At 40.5% G+C, this 21,032-nt stretch overlaps 3 protein-coding genes across 4 annotated transcripts in view; 1 reads left to right on the top strand and 2 right to left on the bottom strand.

The window, feature by feature from the left end:
• slc35g2a (solute carrier family 35 member G2a) overlaps window positions 1-21,032 on the top strand; it is a 41,946-nt gene that overhangs the window by 2,084 nt on the left and 18,830 nt on the right. Inside the window, exons 2-3 of the mRNA XM_085143086.1 lie at window positions 1,604-18,431; window positions 20,007-20,147. Of these exons, the coding sequence (XP_084999212.1) occupies window positions 1,626-2,987 (1,362 nt within the window). The 5' untranslated portion in view covers window positions 1,604-1,625 and the 3' untranslated portion in view covers window positions 2,988-18,431; window positions 20,007-20,147. The remainder of the gene's footprint in view (window positions 1-1,603; window positions 18,432-20,006; window positions 20,148-21,032) is intronic.
• LOC146496059 (uncharacterized) lies at window positions 3,774-7,114 on the bottom strand. The gene is made up of 2 exons (XM_085143087.1): window positions 6,916-7,114; window positions 3,774-5,986 (listed from the first exon to the last, which is right to left on the bottom strand). Exons 1-2 carry the CDS (start codon window positions 7,112-7,114, stop codon window positions 5,382-5,384), a joined length of 804 nt encoding a protein of 267 aa, XP_084999213.1. The 3' UTR covers window positions 3,774-5,381.
• LOC146496058 (endophilin-B1-like) lies at window positions 12,671-18,279 on the bottom strand. Of its 2 annotated transcripts, XM_085143076.1 has the most exons (10): window positions 18,160-18,279; window positions 17,860-18,001; window positions 16,749-16,877; window positions 16,364-16,497; window positions 16,123-16,215; window positions 15,926-16,009; window positions 15,796-15,819; window positions 15,443-15,532; window positions 15,202-15,302; window positions 12,671-14,310 (listed from the first exon to the last, which is right to left on the bottom strand). In XM_085143076.1, the coding sequence occupies exons 1-10, from the start codon at window positions 18,214-18,216 to the stop codon at window positions 13,740-13,742; spliced, it is 1,425 nt and encodes a 474-aa protein (XP_084999202.1). In that variant the 5' UTR covers window positions 18,217-18,279; the 3' UTR covers window positions 12,671-13,739. The 2 variants fall into 2 exon arrangements, with proteins under 2 accessions (XP_084999202.1, XP_084999203.1); XM_085143077.1 differs by lacking the exon at window positions 16,749-16,877.

Below are 21,032 nucleotides of genomic sequence, written 5' to 3'. Positions count from 1 at the left end.
CATGTGGTTTACCCGATGGTAGTTTTCCTCCTGACATTTCCTGGTGAATTATGTCATCTGCTGCAGAACTGTTCGGTGCCAGAGTCAGAGGGTTATAATCAGCTTGATTTGGGAGAAATTACCAGAATAACCAAAAACCAAACACAATTATCTTAAGTTAATTTATCAATAAATGGGCTTTTTTATTTCATTCCAACACATCATTATTGTAATATAGTGATATAAAATTACATTTAACATAATGAAGATTTTATCCAAATCAACTATTTCTGATCTATATAGATTTCCACCTAATAATAATATTTTCATTTTTGATACGCACAAATTTAAATATCATAAAGCTCATAAATCACATTTTAAAAAATAATCATATATATATGTCCATATATAGTTCATTTCTTTAAAAGAAACTGCTTATTTTTTTGCCATAAAAAATAAAACAAACAACTGTTTAAATCAGAGTTTTGATAATATTTCACATCCAAGCAATCAGATGCTGTAGAAACCTGTGAATCGTGTGTCAAATTCAATTTTATGTGCAATTTGCAGGGAAATATCATTTGTGAAATGTGATTCTCCTACAATCTGTGTCGCCAGTGCTCACAAGTCATTTTTGTTAGATGAGCTGGTTGAGGCTGAATGAGCGGGTACAGTAATACTTAGTAATACTTGTCTGATGCTTTATTCATAAAATACACCAAAATAAAGAGTCATTTTACTACTGTAAACTTACTTGGGGACAATTGCCTCATATCTCTTGGGAAATAACTGAGCCATATGCTCTCTATGCTTTTGCACTTGCATAGCAATATTGCTCCACAGTAATCACAACACTTAAGAGGTTGTGGAGCTTACCATAACGCTCAGGCAGGCCTGGGTTCAAATCCACCCCGAGGGCATTTACTGCATATCTGCCCCCTGTTTTCTTTTCTCGGTCCTGTCTTCTCTCCACTGTCCTAACACAATAAATACCAAAAAGCCCCCCAAAAAAAATACTTAAAAAAATATGTGTAGCCTGAAGAGAGAGTTAAAGAGAGAGGGAGAAATAAAAAGGTGGCGAAGCGGGTGGTTAAATGATGTTATGAACAAGGAAATAAACAAACATTATTTAAATGCCAGCGTAATATTTTTCACAAATTGACAAACGAGAGTGAGGGAGGGAGGACAATGGGAAGCGACAGAATGAGGCAAAAGTCATTAGAGAGAGAAAGACTGAAGACAAATGAGGCAGGAAGCACTTGCTTATGTAACTGTCATTGCCATAACACTCTCTGAGCCCCCACGAAGGTCGAGCTATCCATGAGGATGAAGAAGTGCTGGAAGGACATAATTGTTCTATATAATTCAAAGTATCACCACACAGAAAACAATAAAGTCATGATTGGTCACATGGGTAGAGCTTACGTACATTCCCTGCCAAACACGCAGGCACACGGGAAGATGTGAGTCACTGCTATTATTATCTCGGATATTAAAGATATATGAGATATCAAGCAGAATACCACAGCGGGATGTTGTGAGAGGGGAAAGAGGAGAGAGGATTTGTGCGTGTGTGAATTATATATTATGTGCTGAGCTAAAAGTGTTTTGTTTTTCCTTACAGGTGTCTTCTCTAAAGTTTCAAAATGGAGTCCACTCACCTCTTGGGTGGCTCTAAGAAGAGAGTAAAGATCCACCCTCACACTGTTACAGCCAAATATGCCACCCACACACCCTACGCCCCCCAGCCAGGAGTACACACACACTTTCCCCAACCTGGGGATGATGGCTATGACGATGCTCCATCTTTTGAGGACTTTGGCTCATTCGTGGAGGAGACGTCAGACAAGAAACAGCTGACAGAGAGCAGGAAGTGGCCCCTGACTCTTTTTGGCTCAAGACACAACGACAAAGATACAGCCCACAAACTTCAAACCGTGGGGGGAGGAGAAGGGAGTGAGGGTAGTGCCAAAGCAGCAAAGGGGTCTGGGAAAGGGGTTGGGGAACAGCTAGCCAGTTTCGGCGAGGCTTCTGTGTCTGCATCTCGACTCACCTGGGTGGGCCTGCTCGGTGCGGCGCTGGCACATGGCAGCTTGATTGTTCTGACCCGAGTGGCCTCCGAACGCTTCAGCCTCGGCCCCCTGTTTCTACTCTTGGTTCGGTCCATCGTACAGCTCCTGTCTCTGGCTGTACCACTGCACAGGGGGGAGAACCCTTTTGGGCCAGAGGGCTATCGACTACGTCTACTCTGTTACGGCATCGCCTACTCCCTCTCCCTTTGTTGCGCCTACTCTTCCTTAACATTCGTCTCTTCTGGAAATGCTACAACAACCTGGCGCCTGGCGACCACAGCGCTATCAGCGACCCTTGCCTTCCTGCTCTTAGAAGAGAGGCTGGGATTGGCTGATGGGATCACCATAGCTGCAGGGCTGTGTGGCTTGGGGCTTGTGTTACTTCCTGCAGTAGATGAGACCAATTCAGATTTGCCAACTGATCCGGCTGTGTTCTGGAGGGGTGCATTTGGATGGTCTCTTTCAGCGCTTGCAGGGCTGTGGATGGCACTAGCGTTGGTTGGGTATCGTTCCCTGAAGGAGAGGGTGGGAGTCGGGACTGCTTTGTTCACAGTAAGCTGGACAGGCTGCTTACTTGCCCCAGCCTCTCTGGCCCTGCTACAAGAGGGCTGGTCCTGGCCAATGAGTGTTGAAGCCTGGTTGCTGGTCTTGGGCCTCGCAGCCTGCTCGGTCGTAGCCTTCCTGGGAATGACGCACGCCCTCACCCGACTCCACCCGGCTCTGGTTTCCGCCTCTCAGAGCTTGGAGATACCCATCGCCATGCTCCTGCATCTGGCTGTACTGCCACTGGCTCCCACTGCACCAGAGGTCGTGGGGAGCGTGATGGTCATCCTGAGTGTCTGTTGGCTGGTAGCAATGAAGCTGCTCCCCTCTCGAGTTGGTGGGCGTCGGCCGAGGGAGGAGTATGAGGAGATTCTGGACTCTCCCATCAAATAGACACCTCCTCTCACCTTGCAGCACTGTCACTCTTATCGTTCAATTGCTCCTTCATGAGATTGTTTCCAGTGTACACGAGAGACTTCTAAGTGTTTATTGAAGCTTTTTTTGGTATCATCCTCTTTGCTTTTGGAAAAGTGCCAACATGGTGTTGTCTGTTACAGTGACCAAGTGATGTGATATTAAAATCTCTGATGAACACAGCACATTTCTGTAGCCACTTGTAATCACTATCACCCTCTTTTCCCCCCACCCCACGTGTGTGTGTGTGTGTGTGTGTACTGAGTACATTTAACAATCAATGTGATGTCAGTCACCTTTTGCTGCCAACTGAGATTCAGCCAAGGACTGCTGCCATCTATTTGCCTCTTGGCTGCCAGCAAGACTTAGAGAAAAGAACAGAAAAAAAACCCTGGAAGATTGGAGGCTAGGGAGAGGGGCAAGACACACAATCAGAGGAAAACAAATGAGGACAGAGGGAGAGAAGATGATGGGATTGGCATACAGATAAGGAGCGGGTGGGTGGGCAGTGGAGGGGTGATGGCCGATGACAGAGCAGAGATGAAAGGGAAGCAGCAGAATGAGAGGAAGTCAGGGTAGCAAGCAGGGCTGATGGTGGTTGGTTATTGTGGCGTGTCTGGCCAGCTGGCTGATAGAAACACTGTTTCGTGTGTTGGGGAACGGTTATTATGTCTAATAACGATCTGCATGACACATAAGCACCATCACTACATTTCTGGGTTGTTCCTCGTCTGTTTTCCACATCATTAACCTCCTGCTTTCCTCTTTGTTGCTCTTTTTCTCTGGATAAAACTTCCATTCACCAAACCCCCCCATCGCACATTGCACAGATGGAGACTTTTAATGAAAACAGGTGCCTCCACACTGAACAGACTAGCTTGTCTCTGTGCGTATGCCAGGCACCGCTGTGAAACAGGTGTAAAAGAGTTGATAGGCGATATAACTTCTACACTCCTCTCCATCTTGTTAGTTGTGTCATCCAAGGAAACGCCTCCCAAAAAACAGTCTAATCCTGCATTTAGTTCTCGAGGCAGCTGTAGATTTAAAAAGAAACTTTCATGCCCACAAACACTTGAGAACGGGAGTAGGCATCTGAAGACATTCATGCCGCGACTGTGAGTGTTTCACTAGTGAAATGTTTCTGTGATGTCAGTGTGTTGGCCTCATTAAAATACTCTGTTGCTGCACTTTGCCCAGTGCTTTAGTGTGAGTAAGCACTGTGTAAAGGACAAACTTAAGGTATGTTTACTTTTTTCTTCTGCCTTTTAATTCTACACTAGTAAATACCAGAGAAAAACAAAGTGCTTCATGTTCTGCTAAATTTATTTGCTAGCTTTAATTTTTACTTGACTGACTGTGATTTTATATACAAATATCATATTAAGAGGATCGTGAAACAAGTTAGTTTGCCCTACTACTGATCCATCGATGGATGGTGGATTTCAAGCTCAATGATCACCTACAAATTTAAATGCTGCTGTTATCACCTAGGAGTGCTTTTGAACCACACCGACTATAAATTAAATATAAATTTAGCTAATAATAAAACGTATTTGGTTAGTATGACTTTAATTTGCACTAATGTACCTTTTGCCTAATTTCCTCTTTCATCTTAACAAAACATCCAAACAGAAGTGCAAGTACATTAAAAAAAATGAATGAAAATAGGATTTAAGACCAAAAACAGATACACAGACACTGTAAAGTATACAGAAACTCCCTTTAGCCATAACAACAGTCAGTCTTTGTGGTTTTTAATAATGAGCACACATCCACGTGTGTGTACGAAGCTGGAGGAGGCACTGGTGGCAGTGTAATACTTCTGGCAGGGTTTCACAAATCATAAACACTCCAAGCATCATAAGTCGTGGCCTCTTTCTATTCAGACACTTTTAAAGCAGTTAATGAGTGGGAGAGACCTGCTATGAATTAAATAAAAATCCCAAACCACTGACACACCTTCTTGTGGGTTTGGGGATTTGCAGACCACACCACAACTACACAAACACCAACGCAAGTGGTGCAAACTTTGGCACTTGTAGATAAAGCACATGTAGTAACCTAGACTAATGGAAGAGTGGGCATGGACATGAACATAAATACACAGTTTAAAATTAAGTGACACTGTGTGGGAGGAGGGAGGAAACCTTTCCACGAGGCTGACTCAGTTGTTTAGTTAATTTTTATTCATTATAGCAAACCCATGACATTTATGGTACATTGAAACTCATTGTCACCAGACAAAAACGATCTCATGTGTAATAGAGGCTTTATAAAAGGCAGAGCAGAAATACAAACAACATGTGCAAAATCATCATCTGCAATAGGAGTTTTCCAGTCAAGCTTTTACTATTTATTTTTCCTTTGGGCAATTCATGTGTCTCCTCTGCCCTTTCCCAGCGTGCCTACCTGCTCTATCACTTTGTTCAGCTGCTTATGAATCCTCTGAAGCTCTGTTGCTATGGCAGCCAGAACACTTTCCACGCTGACTGTGTTCACCGGCGAGGTCACTTCCTGCTCCTTCAGGCCAGATGGGAAGAGCTTCATTCCCAAACTGTCAGGTGTTGGTGTTGGCTGGTCTCTCATGCTGCTGTCAGCAGATGCAGATGAAATGATTTCTTCTAGCCTCTTCAGCCAAGCATCATCCTGGTGCCTACTATGTAGGAGCATCCGCAAGGTTGCATTCAATCTTCTTTCCCTCTCTTCCTCCTCATCCCTGAGATCCACCAAACTCTTTTGCAGCCTAAGACTTGCCTGCTCTGCATGTACCCTGCAAGCTGCTTCCAAGCTGGGTGCACACTGCTGACACATCCCCTTCGTCAGCTTCTCCAGTTGGGTCTTAAGAGACGCCATTCCCCCGCAGCACTGCTCCACAGATTCCAGCAGCATGTTTTGTCTCATGTGGGAGTCCTCTAGAGCGATAAAAAGTTTATCCCAGCGGGAGAAATCTGTTTGGCATGCTGCGGTTGGAGACTCATCTGCGCACAACCACATAGATGCATCGATTATTCATTCCAAAAGGCAATTTAAGCATTACATAGAATTAAAACATGCCATATATAACCCCAAAAAAGGAGATTTACTTTATTGTCATAATTTGACTGAACTTTATCAGTGAAACGAGTACACGGAAAGAAGGCAAGAAGGTGTTAACACTGAGCTTCTGCTAAACATACAGCAGTAATTTGAGTTGGATGTATTTCATAGATATGATGCCAGTTTAAGTTTGGACACACTGTGAAGTATGAAAATGGCTTTGGGAAGTTATTCAACACAGATGTAAAGGTCATGAAGAACACATAAAATACACGTGCTACAATCCCAAAATGACATCAGGGGACCTCATTAATTTAGGGGTACAGCAACGAAGTCTTTGAGATTGGACGCTCGAAGAAAACCGATGCAAAAGGGACCTGACAAACATCACAGGGGGCTTAAACTGTGAAATGGTATTTGAGGCTACCAGTTTGCATTCTTTACGTGGACTCAAATCCCAGAGGTTGCTTATTGCCTGTGCTCTGTGTTCACGGTATGAGGTATGTGTTCCAGTTATTGGTAAGTCTGTTTCACCAGAAAGTCTGATGCTCACCTGATAAAACTGTGAAAGCCAAAGATGGTATCATCTGAGTAAAAATGTACTTTACAACATCAAATATTTATATATGGTGCATTATAGTAAACTGGACCAAGAAATACTCTAGACCAAATTTAATAAACACAACTGCTGACCTTTAGACACATCTAAATCAGTGTGTTATTAAAATTTTAATTACACAGTAAAAATTTTAATTAGCCCGGTTTAGTAAAGGGTAGTAAAACTGAAGAGAAATTCATCACAACATCAATCTGTTCAAACAAGCAGGGAGCAGAAAAGAGAAAAAAAAAAAGAGAAAGAAATAAAACTCACCCTCCTGCTGGTCCAGGGGGATCTCATTGTCATAGCTGTCTTCATAGATTCTTTCATACTCGATGTCATTTATACACAATGATGGACCCGTACACAGCACCAGGCAGATCCAAAACACATGCATGATGGAGTTCTTATGCATGTTTTTTCTTAAGATTTGTTGGGTTGCAGCGCATATATCTGAAAACATCAGAATCATCTATCAGCGAGTTTTCCTGCACACTCCAGCTGCTCTGTCTTTTCTTATTCACCTACTTCACTATATGTAGAGCACCTCTGAGTTAGCCAACTATTGGAGCTGCTCGGTTATAAACCCTGAGAGAAGGAAGAAGGGGGGGGGGGGACCAAGCTGGGGAGGGGAGGGGCGGAGCTGGTTCTGTTGAATGAGTGAGTAATGCTCCAGCGGAGGTAATATGTCATAACTCACAGGGGCTGACAAAAAGCATGCACGATGGAGATGGACAGGCTATGTACGTTTGTTAAAGTTAAGCCATCTCTAAACTCTGAGTCAGTCTGCTGGTGTAATGACACGTTTACACTGTTGCAGTAGCTTTGACATTTAACATAACTCCAATTACGCCATTTGGCAGACGTTGTGTCATTTTAAAATTTGTCTCCCAACTCAGTTTATCATTTATTATATTATTATTATATCATATTATTTGTTTAATCAAAGTCTGATATGGAAGATATCTTTACTGATATCTTCCATATTTTTTTCTATATAACAGACCAGTAGTATAATAAAATATCTAAGTGTATAAATGTCCAGGTTCAGTGTAATTTTTGCCAGATAAATGCATAGCCTTCAAATTCTTATTCATTAACAACGACATTACATGATCACGGCCATATTTAAATTGATTTGAAGAGATATTTGTATGCTCTTCTAATTCAATTCACTTTTATATGTGTAGCACCATGACTTTCGCTCATATTATATAAAGACCTTCAGTGGTCCTCATTGAGCAAACTCCCAGTGGCAACAATGAAGCAGAAATCAGAGAGGTGAATTATCTGCCACTTGCAGAAGGTATATAGCAGAAGATATATTCTATATCTCCCAGAGTTAGGCAGCTGTCATATTGTTATATTTACAACAAAAATATAACAAGTTAAGCAGAAGCAGAATACCATATGTGTATATATGACATAATAACTACCTAATAAGGAAAAACTCATCTGAAGTCAAAATAAATACAATAAAATCAAATAAGTATAAATTGAAATAAAAATATTACATGCATAATATTTTTAAATATTTCTAAACTAGCAAAACAAAATTTAAATGGCTTGAATGTAGTAAACACAGCATGGTAAATATCATATCAGAGAGAAAGCATAGAGATGAAAGTGTGCAGTAGTGAGACATAAATGCAAAGCAGAGCAGAGGGAAGGTGCTCAGTGCAGGTATCCAGATGCCTGAACCTCTATAGCAGCACGACTAAGGGGGAATTCAGGATCAACTAAGATAAGCCTAAAGTTTTAATCTTAAATTACCTCGAATAGCTATCTTCTGAACACAGATTGAAAACCGATTTCACTGAAGAGGATTCTGCCTCCCTTATTGCCCTTGGTGCTTTAACAGGTTCATAGAACAGGGTAATGTACTATGATGTCTCTGAAATACAGAGTTTTGTCAATAAGAGTTTTGTATGTAAGGCCACAAATTGCAAATTCTATTTTGATTTTCAGGCAGCTGGTGAAGAGACACTATACTATTGGACAAACACGATCTCTTTGCGATCGGTCAGTATTCCAACATTGCAGCATTTTGGAGCTCATCGGGGACCAATAAGGACATCCTATTAACAATGAATACATAAATATATGTATTAAATTTTAATCTCACAATAATAACTGTCCAGATAAGGATATACAACATGTCTACAACAGCAGCTGGGCTGTAGAACAAAACACCTTAGGTCATTTTAGCCACCAAGGCTTCACAGAGACTAACCTTTTTCAGTGCCTCACTAGTTAAATGAGTTAACCCCCCCAGGGACCTTGTGCAAGTGGAAGAAGGCATTCCTAGAAACTTGCTTCTCTGTGTGTTTTAGTAAAACGTACCTTTTTTATGGATAGACTGAGTCCCCATGTACAGTTTGCACAACCATCAGACCTCTTAACGTGGAAAAGTTGCAACACTGAATGGTCTGGATTTCATTATATGCTTGTGAAATAGCATTATTGCATTCTTAGTAAAACCAGCTGCATGTTCAGGTCTCTGATCAACAGGTGTTGTGGCTAAACAGCAGAAGTAGGACAGGTCAAGTTCAAAGGAAAAACCCTGACTCTTCTCCCTGCAGACCTCCAGAGTGACCGCTTTACTGCACATGTCAGCACGTCTGCCGGTCTCTATTCCTGATAGTCTCTGTCTGGGCAGCTATAATTGTAGCAGTGGGAACAACAACTGTGAAGCTGGCAGATTTATTTCAGGAAAACAGAGAACCTGCAGGAAAAGATGGATTGTAGATTTAGAAAAAGATGAAAGACTTTGAGCTGTGGGCGAGGAAACGTACAGAAGGTCAGGTTTGTCTTTCGTCATTATTGCGTATGTAATTCCTTGGCCCATTTCTGTAAAACAGAACTGAATAAGCTCCCTGCAGAGTTACATGTTAGAACTAACAACTGAGCTTTATGAAACCGATAGTGTCGCTATTTTCATCTTCCTTCTTCGATCCCGTCTAAAGGATTTCCACTTCTTTTTTCCTCTTTATAGGTCATCTTTCCATGTAAGCCATCACATGAGTCATCAGAAAGGAGGTACATTTATCAGCAACTGCCAGATGCTGTTTACCACCCCAACATGCGTACCACACTGACAGTTTAGCTGTCATGTAAAACACTCCCAGCTGTCAACGGGGGAGGGGGTGATGAGAGATGAAGGGAAGACAAAAAATACAGAGATGTGGGAAAAGATGGAAGGGAAGGGAGAGTGAGAGAAAGATGGCGATGAGTTAGATTTCAAAAGCATTTTCCCCCCATTTTTTTGCTTTTCTCACTCTAATTTTCCTGACTCTAATTTTCAGAGCAGGGAAATTAGAAGAAAACAGATCCTGTGATTTGGCTCGTTCTGACGAAACAGGGCTGTTAGGGAAAATGGGACAATGGGTGTTGTCAGCTAAGCTTGCATTAACCAGGCAATTTAAAACAGCAACAGGACTTCACTGTTGCGCAAACCACATGGTAACAGTGCAAAATCACACAGACCATTTTATGAGAACTGAGTGTTATTATTGGGTGTATACGCTTTTTGTTACCAATATGTGGGACAGAGAGGGAAGGAAAACATGCAAATATGGCGCTATTATTAAAATAGAGCATGCCGTAAAACAGTAGAGTCCTTGAAATCATATAGCAGACTTATAATAGTGTCTAATCATTTAAAATGATTGCATTAGTCATCATTGCATGCTTTAATAAAACACCGCACAGGATACAGTGATGCTAAAAATAAATTAGACCCAAGGGTTTACATATCAGGACATAATAAAAAAATATCTGGTCCTTAGCGGGTTTTAAAATTAGGCAAATACAATCTTGCGTGAACAAAAATATGCGACATATTACACCATGTTAATATTTACTAAGCCAATATACAGAAGCATTGCTTCCTGATAGAGCATTTGTATGTGCTGTGTTTGCTTTTGTACATTTTGACCTCTTTGGTCTCGTCTGCCCAAAGAACATTGTTACAGAAGTCTTGTGTTTTTTTCAGATGCAACTTTGGAGACTTCAGATGTTCTGCTGCTTCTTTTTAAAAAGAGAAGAGGTTTTCTCTTGAAGCCATCCTTGTTCGGTCTTTATCTAATTGTACTGTCATGAACTTTAATATTTAACATGCTACCTGAGGCCAGTAGAGTCTGAGATGTCACTCTTATTTTTTTTTTTAATTTCTTTGAGCATTACATGGTCTGGCTTCAGGGTGAATTTGCTCTGAGGTAGGAATGGTGGCAATTGTGTTGAATGTTTTCCACTTGTGAATAATCTTTGTTACTATAGAATGATGGACTTCAAATAACTTCCAGAATAACGGGCAAAACATGTCTAAGATCACTGCTCATGTCTTTCCTCGGGGCACCGTGTTGACACAGACCTTGCAAGCTGCCAAAACGTCTGCTTTTCTAGAGCAGCTAATGATCGATAATCAAGTGCATTTTATTAACAGCACCTGGCTGCTGTTTACGGTCTTAATTGCTATGTAAGCTGTAAGGCTGTACTTAGTTTCTCCACACACTGCTTCTGCATTTTGGCTTATATTTTTTTAAGATAAACAATGGCTGAACAATATGTCATGTTTTGTAGTTCACATAAAGATGTAGTTATCTAAATGTAAAACAAGGTAGATGGGGTTTCATTAGAATTTCTTTAGAAGTTTTTTTTTTAATGTATAGGTTATCTAACAATCTTCTTTATAGCTAAGATAGATAGATAAAAGTATCAAAGTAATTAGAGCACCTTACTGTACTTGGGTGAGTGGTTCCAGGTTATGAGCTCAGTCCACTTAGATTTTCTTACTACACAGATGACATGATGCTTTGAATATCAGTACATCTTCTAATAAACATCAGTCCACCTTCATTATTTTTCTCTGCTTGGTCTCTCAATCAAACTCGTGGTGAATGTAGATAAGGAGGGCTCTTACAGACACTGGGGACATTTGTATTTTTAAGGGAAGACAAATCATGTGATAGAAATAACAAGATAATAAATGTATTATGCAGATTGTTTTCTTTTTATTATTATTTTATTAAGCTTGGGTAGGAAAATCTGGCCTTTCTTACCTTTATCTTTAGTGAATTTCAATGATATTTTTGAATAACAATGCATTAGCATGAGGCCTTTACAGACTAAACTATGAAGGTTTGCACCCATCTGTAACATGTGCCCCTCAGGTAGTGCATCAGAAGAAACCAAATTAGGTAAAAAAAAATAAAAAATAAAAATTTCCTTTATCCGTTTTCCCAACTCACTCATCATGAAAAAAGCGTCCCTTTCCTTCCTGTATCAAACAAAAGATTCATACCAAGACTTATGAGAGATCTGTTCAAGGACAAAGTGCGAACCGGAAATATAAAAATATGCTGGAATTGTGACTGGGACTTGTTTTGTCGGTGCAGAGGAAGAACGCTCATGAACATTTAGGGACAGATTTATTTTTCCTTGCTGAGTTGTAGGGAAAAAAATAGCAATGACTGAATCTGCATTGAGCGATGGCAGCACCTCAGCCCCTGTAAAGACACAGAACTGATACAGAGAGGTAAGATATAACTGCTTATAGTGTTAATGAACCGCAGGCTCTGCTTTGATCAGTATCACACCAACTGCTCTTAATCGATCTAATCTATTTGGACAGCTCTAGACAGGAAAAAGGTAAAGTGGGAGTGAAAAACAGACACACATATGCACACTTTTGTCAGCAATTCTGGGTAACTATTACAGCTTGTGTGCATGTGTTGAAAGGCATTTATGTAAAACAAAAGAGGAACTCACTCTTGTGTAAAAAAAAAAAGAAAAAAGAAAAAGTGAAGCGAATCCACCTTAACTGCAAGCTTGGCAGTGAGTCAGATGTGAAACAAACAGAATTTTTTGGAGGCTTGATCAAGACCTCAGTCTGAAAATAATTGTCACTGCGTGTAAATCTAAGACAGATGGCTGGTATGATGGGAAAGTGAACTATATGAACTGTGGTTTTAACAAGGAAATTACAGAAACACCTTGACTGGAGAACAAAGATAGAGGCCACACTTGATTTAGACCGGCATGACATCACTGTTTGCATATTTATTTCCACATCTTCACATGAATCGAGCGCAAACTCAGACCCGCACTGACGTCACCTCAACGACTCGTGGCTGAATCATGACTGTGTGCGTGTAGTTTGAAACTGGCAGCAGCTCTGATATGAACACTCAGACTACACAAACCCACACACATCTTTACATACTGGGACAAAAGCATTGAGCTTGTAGGCAATTATTTCAGTACAGCCAGTGCTACATTAATATTTGTTTCCATCCAGAGTCCCTCCAGAGTAGACCCACGTCAGGCAGGTCTGCCCTCATGAAGAAAATTAACAACATCTGGACGTGGAAATTTCCACCCATTTGACCAAATGGGGGCTTTAAGAAGGTAAAGGGTGAAAAATGAGTGTATGCGTGGGAAAACACCCAGTGCGCGTATGAAGAAGCACAAAGGTCCAGTCACCTCTGGGTTCCCCAATGCAAATGCGCACAGACAGAAGTGAAACTGTGTTTCGTATGGAAAATGACCTCATGTTTAACAAACAAGAGTCAGGAGGCAGTCACATATATGCACATACACTTCTTTCTAAAGGTGTCACATGTTTGGGCCAAAGTATTACCACAAGTTCACACGGTCACTGAGACAGTAAAATTCATGTATTCACACCAACACGTACACTTGGCACAGAGCTTGATTAGTTCTCACTGACCAGACGTAAAAAAAAAAGAAAAAAAAAGATCAGTTTCACAGACTAACTGAAAACAACTTTACACTGCAAAATGATAACAGTCTGTTAGCTTCGTCTTCCAGCCTGAAACCAGGAAATGTTACACACAGAACAGACTTTACATCTACCATCATCATGTTCACACAGCATGAATAATACATGGATAAAGCTCAAGTCTAAAATGATTGTGGCACTATATTACGCTTTTAAAAAATAAGCAACTTCAACAACTTCACATTATAATCCCTAAGGGATTAATTAAACTGGAACATGATATAATCACTGTGTATATTCCTAAAGTCAAAGCTGAAATACTCTGGGCTGATGCCATGTTCCCAACCTGCCATCTCTACTGGCCCACATCCTGATGGCCTGACGAAGACTCCTGGACATCTCCTTCATTGATGCTACAGGTTGCACTGGGTTGTAAAGGCGGTGAGGCTGCTGTTGCTGCACCATTGCTTATTGAAGCTGTTGTATTGAATGTTAGTACCTGGGTAGAAGCAGGAGAAGCATCAGACATCCTGGCCGTCATGCCGGGTGCTTGGAACTGATCCATTTGGTTTGGTGTAGAGACACGATCAATCGCTTGAACAGTAGTTGACTGGCTGTAGATTGGTGAATGGTTGCTGGGTGTTTGTCTGGTAGTGGAGATGATGATGTTGTTATTGTTGTTATTTGTCTGGTGAGTCAGCAGTGCACTGAAAGATGAATCTGCTGTGGTTTTCACAGTTTGGGGTGGTGAGTTTAAAGTCCATGAGTCCTGGTCGAAATCTGGAAACTGGTGGACAAGCACAGGTAACGGAGTGACGTGATTTGCACTGATGGGTTCATTCGCCTCGTGGTTGCTTGTTGATGGCTGACTAACGGGATTACTAATTGCAGACTGCCAGTTATTGGAACAGAAGACAGCTGGAATGCTGCAGAGAAATAAAACCATAAATATAATCCACTCATGTTCAAATCATAAAGTATTCTTTGTAGTCCCGGTTTCTTTAGAAGATCAAATGTTCTGAATATTTTCTACTTTGTACTGAAGTTATTAATCTGCTTGTTAAAACTTCTAATTTATTCAGTTTCAATTAAAAAGTTATTTGCAAATAACCTGTTTTAGTCACACTGTAGTTATAAAATAACTGTTAAACACCAAAACTGAAAATACATGTTTTCTTAGACAGCCATGATTTGGAGATTCATTGTGCTGTATAAAAAATTTCAAACCTAAACAGTTCAAGGTATAAATATAATAAAAACAGAAATTTAATCTCACACCAGAAGGCTCATCCTATCTTTTTTCTAGGAAACACTGCAAAATGAAATCTTGAGACCTTTTATGCAACCTTTCTGCTTTCCTTCACTGGCTTCTAGTGAAATAAATAACATACAGAGCCCTACGTGGCCAGGCTCCTGTATATACAGCTCAGCTACCAAGAGCTTATAACCTTAGTTGGCCTCTCTAATCATCTTATCAATGTATCTTAACTGCTCCTTGCTCTTATTTTAAATCCAGAGCGGACCACACCTCTGATGTTGGAGAGCCTAAATTTTGGAACAGTCTTCCTCGCCCTGTCAGGTCAGGCAAAAGAGTCATTTGTTTTAAAAAACTGCTTTTTCTTAAGCTTTCTCCCATTATTTTTGGCCAGTCGGGCATAAGACTGTTTGCCCGACTGTGTGTCTGTATGCTGGAACATGTACATGTATGGTTTAATTCGAACTGTGAAGTACTTTGGAACTGTGTGTTAAAAAGCGCTATACAAATGAAGCTATTCTTCTTCTTCCTCTTCTGAAGATGGAAATGAGACTACACAGACCTGGCCAGCTGTTTTTGCAGCTCCTGAGCATGTTGGTTGCATTGAGCAAAGTAGCTAGCCTGAGCATCCACAAAGTCACTGAGGCTCCGCATATGGTTGGTCTGTAGAGGTAGATGGCAGGAAAACATATCCAACAAGGTAAAGAGCCACAAGCATTAAATATAAAAAGCAACAGTTCCTTTAAGAAACAGATAGTAAAAAAATAAATAAACACAAATTTGAACTCGTTAAGTGTACGTACATGTGTGTTGCTGAGTCCTTCCACAACAGCTCTTGTTATTTCTGACTGTCGATTGTAAAGACTCTGACAAATCCTCAGCTCCATCTCTGCCTACACATACAAACCCACACACACAAACACACACACCCACACACACATCTGTATGGTTTTTCTCTTATTTTTCTAAAAATGGCTGAAATAATACAACATTTAAAATGAGCTCAAGTCTAAACAAACAGAAAACTACAGAAAGGAAATATTGTCTGTGCTAACAGCAGCTCCATATTCATATCAATTACTGCTGACAGCCTCACTGATATACTGTATGAAGACCATTTCAGATCCTGTGTTCTTTAAACTGATGAGGAACTCACCTGCGAGATTTCCTGAGCCCAGATCTGTTTGCATGAAAGAGACATAAGAAGACAAATGCCTTATTTGAAGATCGAACACCAATTTCATCTGCGTCTGTTAATATGCACGTTCCTACACAGAACTGCTGACCTTTAGCCATTTAACACGCAGGAAGCTGAACATGTAGGAGACATGAGACAAGTAGTCATCTTCCAGTGGGTTGGCATTCAGGTTCTGACAAAAAGACAGAAGATACAAGAACTGTAATGTCAAATATCAACATGTTTAGCTTTTAGTCAGAGTATGACTAACTGAAAAGTATGTAATAATGTAAAGGTGTAACTCACTCTGGCCTCTTGCTCAGCCTCGTGGGCTTTTCTCAGCCTGGCCTTAGTGATATCCAAGTCCAAACGTTTATTCACCAACATCTTGCGTTCATTCTAGTAACAAGCAATCTTGTTTACTTTACAAATAACCTATAAACTAAATATTATTTCGGGTGACAGCGTAAAATAACCTAATCACTGCTGTGATAATCACAATAAAGGTGCGAGTTTGTGTGCATGTGATACAGAGGCATGTGTTTACCTGTATGGCTTTGTATTCCCCCTCAGTGAAACTCCGCAGGGGAGTGAGAAAGTGAATGTTAGTGCTTTGGACAAACTTCCTCTCCGCCTCGCCGAGCTGCTTCTGAGCCTCTCCACACCTTATCAATGCAGTACCTGAGCAGAGAAAGATAAAAAGACAACACAGTGACTTTTCAATATATTCAATATATACTCATAACACAAAAAAGACAAGAATAAGCAAAGAAATGAACATGTGAAAATAGTTGAGATCCTTCTCGCAGATCAATAAAATGCACGTACTCATTAGCCACTTTATTAGGTATTCCTGCTCAACTGCTTGGTAACCAACCCTGTACTGGCAAACTGCATGTACCTAATAAAATGGCTGGTGAGTGTGTACTCACCATAAGGTGTGTTTGATCCAATCTCCAGCCCGGCCTGAGTCATCTGATCTCCCAGTAACTCAACGGCACGAGGCCGGGGTGGGACGCTCCACTCCAGATGCTGATACAGCCGGTCCTCTAACCGCACTCCTGTGTATCATAGGTCAAAGGTCATATCAAAATTCAGTGGCTACATTTTCTAAACAGTACATTTGTTAAAGGATGCACCTGTGACAATACAATTAATTAAAAATGGTAATAAACAATACACACACAACACCTCTCAAAACATAGTTCATCCCTGTGCTAGATTTAAACTGGAATGCATTGGTTTCATACTTTCTTCCACAAGGAGAAGGTCCTAAAATATTGTTTCATATAATAAATATCATTGTGAAAATGATTTTATAAGAAGACTATAAACCCTTGGAAGATAAATTCAGCGAGACATGACCTGAAAATGTATCCTAGATGCATCGGGCAGCTGAATGTACCTTTTATTTGATAGATTGCAGACCACATCCACTCATAACTCCATTAGAAAACGTAATTGGATTCAAACAGGCTAAAGAATAAGCATCTCTATTCATCCGAACAGGCCAATTGCTACCAAAGTAAACAAGAGACATCAAGGAAGATGTATGCATGTACTGTGGGAGGGCAAAGAGAGCTGAAACGATTGGTCCCAGAGGTAAAGACTCTCAGCTAACTCAGGACTACAATGGTAAATTGATGGGATTTGATGACTCTGCTTTTATCTGTATGTTGGCAGCTGGAAATTGCTTGGTATCATCCCAGATGCTTTTTCTTCATAAATATTTACAGTTCATCTAAATGCTTCTCATCTTCATTGTAAATGTCTTTAAAAATACTCCATAGAATACCTTCCTTGGAAGAGGGAAACCATCTCATTACTCTTAACGAGATGATGTTTTACTTTAAAAGAGTAAATGCTCAGTTCAGCTCACCTTTTATATATTTGGATACAGTGAACAGGTTAGAGTTCAGGATCATAAAAACAGGGCTAATTGTGGTAAAAACAGGACCAACTGTTAGTGAAGTGGGTATGTATACATCTGTAACTGCTCAATGAATCAGGGCAGCTTCATTAAATCAATTCATGTTCTCCTACCGAGGCTTGGCTGCAGTAAAGCCTCAGTCTGGGAGATTATCTGGTCCGTCCACGTCTTGGTGGCGTCCGCCCGTGATAAAAGCTCCTCCAGTCCGGGGTCCAACTCAGTCCTCTCGGCCTGTCCGAGACTCTCTCCAGTGTACTGGAGCGAATTTCAGGGTAACATTGATTAACAAACTGCTTAACTGCGTACTTTTCTTTTAGTAAGGGCAGTCGCTGATTTAGGGTTGAGATTAAAGCCCAGGAAAAACACATAATAGTTTCCTTTATTATTATTATTATTATTATTATTATTATTACCTGAACAGCGCGGTTGATGAACTGACCAGCATCCACGGCCAACCGAGTCAAATCCATGACAGCGTCCCCAAGGTCGCGTCGTCTCCGGTGGACCAACTGACAATCACCTCAGGACCAGGGTAACCACGTTATGAAAAGACAGCTAACCAACAACAAGAGGATGACCTCGCCATAGCCTCCCGGCTAACCGCCCCACTTTCTGCTGGCAAGATTACGGTCCGTTAACACCGAGCAGCCGAGCCCAAGAGGACGAAGCAAGTGCAGGCACCTGCGTATGTTGACCGTTTATCCTCCTCCGCATCCTGAGCGCGTCTTCTGTCGAGTCTTCTGTCTTCTGTCTTTAACATGTGTTTCAGAACCGTGGAAAATAACAGCATCGCATCGGCTATCCAAAACGGTCGGCTTTGACAACAGCAACAGATTACCAGTGATATTGAATATTAGCTAGCGTTTTTGCTTTTTTTCAAAGCTTCACTACAACGATAAATTTTAAATTTCGGATTATTTTGAATAGCGACAGGTTTAAATAATATTAAGCTTTTACATGAATTAAACTGGACATTTATAGGTGTCGAAAATTCAATAAAATTATTAGTATATTAAAAAAAGAAAAGATTTACCTGATAAGAGAGCGCCTTTATCCACACTTCCGGTTCATATCATTCAAAATAAAAGCATATTCTTATGTATTTATCTTGCTGTCCCACTATAAATATATAAATAAATAAATACAACCAAGCTCATCCTGATCTAAAAACAGATTAAAGGTTTCTATCCCAAAGCCAGCTGAAACAACAGCCAAGCATTAACAAAAAGAAGAAAAGTCATAATTACAAATACAGTGATTTTCTGACTGCCTGAACTCATTACTAGATAAGAAAAATATTGCTAGCTTAAAAGGAAACTACTGCTATACTCACGCCTTCACCCAGCCTTTTAAGCAGACATTTCTAAGTGGTGATTTCTTTTTATGTAAAAAGTTGAACCAGTTGGCTGTAATCAGGAGTGAAGAAGCAGCGGGAGACGGGATTAAAACAATCAGCTGACAAGCCTGTCTAGCTCTGTGAGTTTAAGGAGGGTTAAGAGATTAGAAGACACACTACGGCACGTTTACCAACTAAATGGCTTTATTACAAGGGGATGTACAACAGTGCTGCGTTTGTCAATGTTTTTCTAGATAATTCGAAACAGAAAAAGGTTCCATTTAAAAGGGCTTGGATTGCATTATAATCTTCTGAATTGAGTACCTTTTCTTTCTACAAGTAAGGACCCCATCCTAAATACACCTGACACAGTAGTTTATCATCCATGGCTTCTTGTATGAGGTAATGGACATGCCCCTCAATTGACAGAGGAAGACCCAGCACCTTATACCTGGAGGTTCTGCTCGATGTCAAACACATGGGTTTTAGCCTGACAGAGAAACGTTAAAAAAACAAACATTAGGTTTTATTGGACCTGAATGTGCTGTAGTTAACTCAGTTTTCCTCTGGGATTAATAAAGTCTCTCTAATTCAGATTCGCAAGTAAATACATTTTAAGAGGTAAAAATTCAAGAAACATGCCCACTTTTTTATTAACAATCTCTCCTGTCTCATTGGCACAATGTGAGGTGTTAGTACTGCAACAGCAATGCTGTGTTTCCTCTGGTGACAGTGAGACAAACGCTGACATCGGCCCTCTTAGTCTGGACCACCAGCACCTTCTTTGAAGCATTTATGTACAGGCCAGGCTAATAAAAGCTCTTTCTGCCCATTCTTCTGTAGATGTGTTTCTCAAAGCTTTTTGAGCCCTAACCTTATTTGTTTATTTTGGTCTGACTGACCTCCATGTGATGTGTGCTTCAGGTGGAGTACCGTTGCCATACTGCTCGCTGGGCTCGCCGTTTTTTTTTCACTCTGTAACCAAAGACTGCAGCAGTTGGTGCCGCGCCTCTTTGCCATAGTTGCTGAACAGCAAAGGAAGCAGCTGGTAGATGCAGCTCAGAGGTAAGGTAACAGACGATAATCACAAGCATCAGATAGCAGTATCACATCAAAATTCACATAATTTACATCCTTGTTTCCCCCAAAAAACTGCAAATAAAAACAGAAGGTGATGATTTCGAAAGTATTTACAAAAAACTACATTTCAGAAAAGTCCAGTGAGGGACAACAAAAACTAGAAAAGTTGTTTAATGCTCAAAAGCATTAAATAAATACATCTGATGGAACATCACAACACAAATAAGATTTAGTAGCATGATGAAAGATGAGCATCTCAAAAAGTCCCAGTGTTTAATGTTGTTTAAATGCAGATTTAAGTGATTTGCAGTCTTGCTTTTAGTTTTACTTAATACAGCTTTCATAGAAACAGGGTTGCACATTATCAAACGATACTTATCACTTACTGTACATGTCTGCAGTATTTATAGATCACGTTTCCATGATGATCCCTTATCTGTCCAGCCGGAGAATGGCCTCAGCAACCGCATCTGTGGACTTTTTGAAAATGCCATAGCAACAGAAACGTTGCCCTTTACTTTGGAGGATGTACATCCACCTTATAGTTGAGACCGGTCATACAAACTCACGTTGATGATGTTTTCTGACCTGGAGCACTAAACCTGTTAGGAAGAAAGTAGAGAACTGATCTTGCTTAAATAAGAAAAAATGATGCCTCTGAAAGCGTCAGTATCATTAAAAAAGAAGAAGGAGAATATTAATATGTGCATTTCAGGAATAACGACTAAAATGTCTGCAGTTTACAAATATTGAACATGGAGACAGAAGTGTAGAACAGCTTCTGTGGCTGTGGATACACAAATATCACAGTGATTACATTGTATATGTAAAGTGTGTAAGTTTGAATTTGTAGGTGTCTGAAGGAAAAGT

Source organism: Neolamprologus multifasciatus, chromosome 19, assembly GCF_963576455.1.
Source record: "Neolamprologus multifasciatus chromosome 19, fNeoMul1.2, whole genome shotgun sequence".
Classification (NCBI taxonomy): domain Eukaryota; kingdom Metazoa; phylum Chordata; class Actinopteri; order Cichliformes; family Cichlidae; genus Neolamprologus; species Neolamprologus multifasciatus.
This window is presented reverse-complemented; position numbering and strand designations above follow the sequence as displayed.